General features: G+C 40.4%; 1 protein-coding gene across 1 annotated transcript; it reads left to right on the top strand.

Moving 5' to 3' along the window:
* Positions 1-4,059: 4,059 nt before the first annotated feature.
* On the top strand, positions 4,060-5,112 carry LOC107956320 (uncharacterized mitochondrial protein AtMg00810-like). Its single transcript, XM_016892022.2, has one exon. The coding sequence runs from the start codon at positions 4,060-4,062 to the stop codon at positions 5,110-5,112; it is 1,053 nt and encodes a 350-aa protein (XP_016747511.2).
* The last annotated feature ends 626 nt before the right edge of the window (positions 5,113-5,738 follow it).

Here is a 5,738-nt window from a genome sequence, read left to right as displayed (position 1 = left end):
CTTAGGTGTGTGTATGTAGGGCGATTGGTTGGCCGGCCATTGATTAAATTTTTTATTTTATTTTATTTGCTTTTCTTTAATTCCTTGAGGGGGAAGGACGGTAAAGGGAAAAAAAGAAGAAGATAAAAACTTCATCTTTCATTCTTCACTTTCTTTGGGGCTCTGTTCGAATGGAAGAATGGCGGAGGTGGCCGGTTACATGAGGAAGGTAGCGATAGAATTTCATGCTTAAAAGTTGACTTCTTTTTAAACCTTACGGTAACCTTTCTAGGTCTCCCTTTCTCCAGGGTTGATTTTCTTTTTATTATAAGTTATGGAGGAGATGGAAGATTTTAAGTTGGACCGAGAGGTAGAGGGGAGGAAAAAGCTGTTAGAAGCGTTAATGCATGGCTTGTTAATGACATCTTTCTCATGTGTCAACCAAATACCTTGATGTTATGGTAATGCTATTCATCCTAACACAAGGTTGATTTTTTGTTTAGCTAAAGGAAGTGAGGAGGACATGGGCAAGAAGGGGAAGGCAAAGGTTGGGAGTTTATTAAGGAATGGAATAGTTATGGATGGTTATAGTTGTTAGTTGAGCAGCAGTTAGTAGTTAACAGTTACTGAAGTTGTTAATAGGTAGTTACTAAAGTCTGTATAAATATGAGAGCTGGTAATTCAGCTAAGGGTAGAATATACAATTGGTTTCTTTTACCATCATCATGATTGATTTCTTGTATCTCATTATGGTATCAGAGCCATAATCAATTTTTTCTTCTTTCTTTGCGTCTTGCTCATGGCCACTGAAGGTGTTTCTGATAACATAGCTACTCCAGTCGATGGTTCTTCTCCCGATTCTGGTGATGCTTCTTTGCGGAAGATACAACAGTTTCCCAAGCATGACACCGTGAAACTTTGTGAGAATAATTTTCTATTGTGGAAACAGCAGGTCCTATTGATTCTTGAAGGTTATGGATTACAAGATTTTGTGCTTGGGACAATCACTACTCCTTCACAGTCAATTGTTGATAAGGATGGTAATCTTGTTTCTAATCCTGCATTCTTATTTCATAAGCAACAAGATAAACTCTTGGCTTCTTGGCTGTTGCCTACCATTTGTGATGAGATCTTGGTACATCTCACTAATGCTCAATCAAGTTTTGATGTCTGGAATACTGTAGTACGTCGTTTTGCTTCAAAGTCTACTTTGAGAGTCTCTACTTTGAGACATTCTTTGTACTCTCAGAAAAAAGGTCAGTTAACCGTAAAAGAATATCTAACCAAGATTAAGAGTCTTTGTGACACTCTAATGGCTGCAGGGAGTGGTATTTCTGAGCAAGAACAGATTAGTGTTATTCTTGCTGGTTTACCGGTAGAGTTTGAATCAATTCGAGTAGTAGCCTCTGCGATGTGTGTTCCTCTTGATCTTCTTGCTGAAATGCTTATTGATTGTGAGACTCGACAATAGGACTTGGTTTCTAGTGTTTCTTTTCAGGCAAATGTTGCTCAAAAACATGAAAGCACTGAAAATGGTAACAGTCAGTTTGATGGAAGATCACGATCGTCCTATAGGGGTAATGGCCGATTTTCTCGAGGTCGTGGTCGAGGGAGGAAGTTTGGTCATTCTAAGCCTCAATGTCAGCTGTGTGGCCGAATCAGTCATACTGTTCATAAGTGTTATTATCGATTTGATGAAAATTTTGATGGAGTTTCTGATCAGTCTATGCAGGCTCACTGTCATTAGTTTTAGGATTCTTCCAATTTTTCTTGTGCATGTTGCTCTCATAAGGTGGACTCAGTTCCCAGTGATGGCTCCAAACCAGACCATTGTTGTTCAAGTTCTCTGAATACAAACACTTGGTATCCTGATTCAGGAGCATCCAATCATGTCACTAATGATTTGGATAATTTGAAGGATGCAGCACCATACACAGGTAATCACAAGCTTTACATGGGGAATGGACTGCCTATGCCTGTAGCTCATGTTGGCTCAGGTCGTTTTACTGCTGCTCGTCATGTTTTTCACTTGAAAAATGTCCTGCATGTTCCTAGAATTTGTAAAAATTTATTGTCTGTTGCTCAGTTTGCCAAGGATAACCAAGTCTTTTTTGAATTTCATCCTGTACATTGCTTTGTGAAGGATATAAAGACAAGGAGCATTTTGCTGGTGGGCCACATTCATAATGGTTTGTACAAATTTGATCTATCAGCCTCTCCAAGGGTCAGCACTGTCTTGTCTTCTCCAGCCACTGTTCATACTACTACCTTGTCTTCTCCAGCCACTAGTCATGCTACTCATTTGAGGACACCTACTTCTAGTACTGCTATCTTTGATCTCTGGCACAGAAGGCTTGGGCATCCTTGTAATAAAGTTGTCATGTCTGTTCTTCGAAAATGTAATATAGCTGCAAATAATACTAAGCTGAGTTCCATTTGTTCAGCGTGTCAGCTTGGAAAATTGAATAAACTTCCTTTCTCTCCTTCTTCTACTGTGTACTCAGCTCCTTTTGAGCTTATTGTTGCTGATGTTTGAGCGCCAGCCTCTGTCACCTCCGAGGGACATTCCTATTACATTTCGTTCATTGATGCTTATTCTCGATAGACTTTGTTGTATCTCGTTAAAAATAAATCTGAGGCTCTTGCAAAGTTTCTGCATCTTTATAAATTCATTGAGGTTCAGTTTGGTTGTCAGGTGAAAGTTCTTCAAACTGAATGGGGCGGTGAGTTTCGGTCTTTTCCACGTGTTCTTTCTCAGATGGGAATTCACCATCGTCTATCGTGTCCCCATACCTCTGAACCAAATGGTTTGGTCGAGCGAAAACACAGGCAAATAGTTGATATCGGCATGACATTGCTCGCCCGAGCTAAGGTTCCCATGCATTTGTGGGCGCATGCTTTCATTAGTGCTGTTCATCTCATCAACAGGCTTCCAACGTCTGTTCTCGATGGAAAGTCTCCCTATGAACTATTACACAAGTCTCTGCCTGATTACATGCACCTCCGTGTTTTTGGTTGCAGGTGCTATCCGTATCTTAGACCTTTCAATAGTCATAAGTTACATTTTCGTTCAAAGCCTTGTGTTTTTCTTGGCTATAGTCCTATGCACAAGGGATACAAGTGCCTAGATGATACTAGAAGGATGTTCCTGTCTAGACATGTGGTGTTTGATGAAACATGCTTCCCTTTTGTTGGTTCCCCCGATTTATTTGGTAATACTGCATCTCCTGATGTTCGACCTGAGTTTTTACATCACCGTTCTCAAGTTCCAGTGCTCGCTTCCTCCTTGCAACAGTCTAGTCTTGATGTTTCTCTGTCCGTCTCTTGTGACTCTCCTGGTTCGGTACACAGATCAGCTGATGGTTTGTTATCCGCTAGTGACAGTGGTTCTCCTGTTGATGCTTCATCCAGCCTGTTCACTCCTCTAGCTCCCATTCAGTCCCTAATAGTCTTCAGACTGTTGAAGAGGTATCTGCCCCTCCTGTTAACTCTCATCCTATGCAAACCAGGTCCAAAAGTGGTATTTTTAAGACCCGAGTTTTCTCCACTGAGCTGGCTATTGCTGAACCTACCACGATTGATGAGGCTTTTTCTAGTACAGAATGGACTCGCGCTGCTCAAGAAGAATATGCGGCTTTGCTGAGGAATGATACTTGGGATTTAGTCCCTCTACCTGCTAATCGACGAACCGTGGGCTGCAAATGGGTCTTCAGGCTTAAACGACATTCGGATGGAACTATTGCTCGATATAAAGGTCGCTTGGTCGTCAAAGGCTATCTTCAAGAAGCTGGAATTGATTTCCATGAAACCTTCAGCCCTGTTGTAAAACCAACTACAATTCGTGTTGTTCTTGCCTTGGCAATAAAATTTGGTTGGCCGTTGCGCCAAGTGGATATCAATAATGCGTTCCTTAATGGCGACCTATCTGAAGAAATTTATATGGTTCAACCTCCTGGTTTTGAACAGCAGCATAGTGGTCAGAACTTGGTTTGCAGGCTAAAGAAGGCGTTGTATGGTCTCAAACAAGCACCACATGCCTAGTTCTCTAAACTCCGAGACTTCTTGCTTGCCTCTCATTTTATGTTAGCAAAGTTTGATGGCTCTTTGTTCATCAAAAACACTGAAGGGGTGCTGTTGTATGTCCTTGTATACGTGGATGACATCATTGTCACTGGTAAACATCAGGGCAGCATCGATGCTTTTGTCACAAGTTTAGATACACAGTTCTCCTTAAAGGATCTTGGGCCTCTCAATTATTTTCTTGGTGTTGAAGTTGAACATACTACTGATGGTCTTTTTCTCAGTCAACGAAAATATATTCAGGATCTTTTAAAGCGAGCTTGTATGGATCAAGCAAAGGGTTCTCCTACGCCAATGACTACTTCGACAAATCTGTCACAGCATGTTGGTAGTGCTATTGAAAACGAGTCTGACTACAGGAGCATTGTGGGAGCTCTCCAATATGTTGTTATCACTAGGCCAGATATCACCTTTGCTGTTAACAAAGTATGCCAATTTATGCATAGGCCTCTTGATCAGCACTTTAAGGCTGTCAAACAGATCCTTCGATACCTTCAAAGTACTATGGAGTATGGCCTTCGTTTTACTACTGCTGTCAGCTTGGATCTAGTAGGGTTTTCTGATGCAAACTGGGGTACGGATGTTGATGATCGACGATCCACCACAGGTTTCTGTGTTTTTCTTGGTGGCAATCCTGTGGCCTGGGGAACTAAGAAGCAACATGTTGTATCCAGGTCTACTGCAGAAGCTAAGTATCGTAGTTTGGCTCATACGGCTACCGAGGTTGTCTGGTTGGAATCCCTTCTGTCTGAGTTGCATATTGCTCCGTCTAAGAAATCTACAATTTGGTGTGATAATTCTGGGGCTGTTGCTGTCTCGGCAAATCCGGTACTTCATTCAAAGTTTAAGCATGTCGAGTTGGATCTCTTTTTCGTTAGAGAAAATATTACTGCTGGCAAGTTGGATGTTGGCCATGTGCCTGCTCAAGATCAAGTAGAGGACATATTCACTAAACCCTTGTCTGCATCCTTGTTTACAAAGTTTCGTTCGAGTCTCAACGTTGTCACCAGACGAGAACAAAAAGCAGTAATCAAGCAGCTAGAGGCATATTAAGGAATGGAATAGTTATGGATGGTTATAGTTGTTAGTTGAGCAGCAGTTAGTAGTTAACAGTTACTGAAGTTGTTAATAGTTAGTTACTAAAGTCTGTATAAATATGAGAGCTGGTAATTCAGCTAAGGGTAGAATATACAATTGGTTTCTTTTACCATCATCATGATTGATTTCTTGTATCTCATTAGAGTTAGCTTTGGCCTTGGGAGAAGAAAATTCAGTGAGTTCCTTGAGAACTTGTTTATTTATTTGCATACTTAAGATTTTCCTTCAACAAGGGTGGCTATTCCGGTGAGGAAGAAAGTAATTAAATGGATGTTGTTAACGAGTTAACTTGCTGCTGTTAATGATGTCCGAAATAGTGTAAATGATGTAAATGAGTAAATGATGTCTGAAAAATCTTTGTTTGGCGAATTAAATGGCTGTTGTTAATGAGTTTCTTGAAGAATTGGTGTTTGATAATTATTATGTTTTGTTTATTTATTTTATTTTAAAGGTTCCTGGTGAATAAAGTTGTTAAAGTTTGATTTTGCTATGTTATATAGCGTTCAATTCTTGAACAAGCTGAAAATGAATCGGCGTGTTGAATTTCATAATTTTTTGCCATGTTAAAAGCTGCCCGAATT

Source organism: Gossypium hirsutum, chromosome A07, assembly GCF_007990345.1.
Source record: "Gossypium hirsutum isolate 1008001.06 chromosome A07, Gossypium_hirsutum_v2.1, whole genome shotgun sequence".
In the NCBI taxonomy this organism is placed as follows: domain Eukaryota; kingdom Viridiplantae; phylum Streptophyta; class Magnoliopsida; order Malvales; family Malvaceae; genus Gossypium; species Gossypium hirsutum.
Note: the sequence above shows the minus strand (reverse complement) of the source record. Positions and strands in the feature narration are given on the sequence as shown.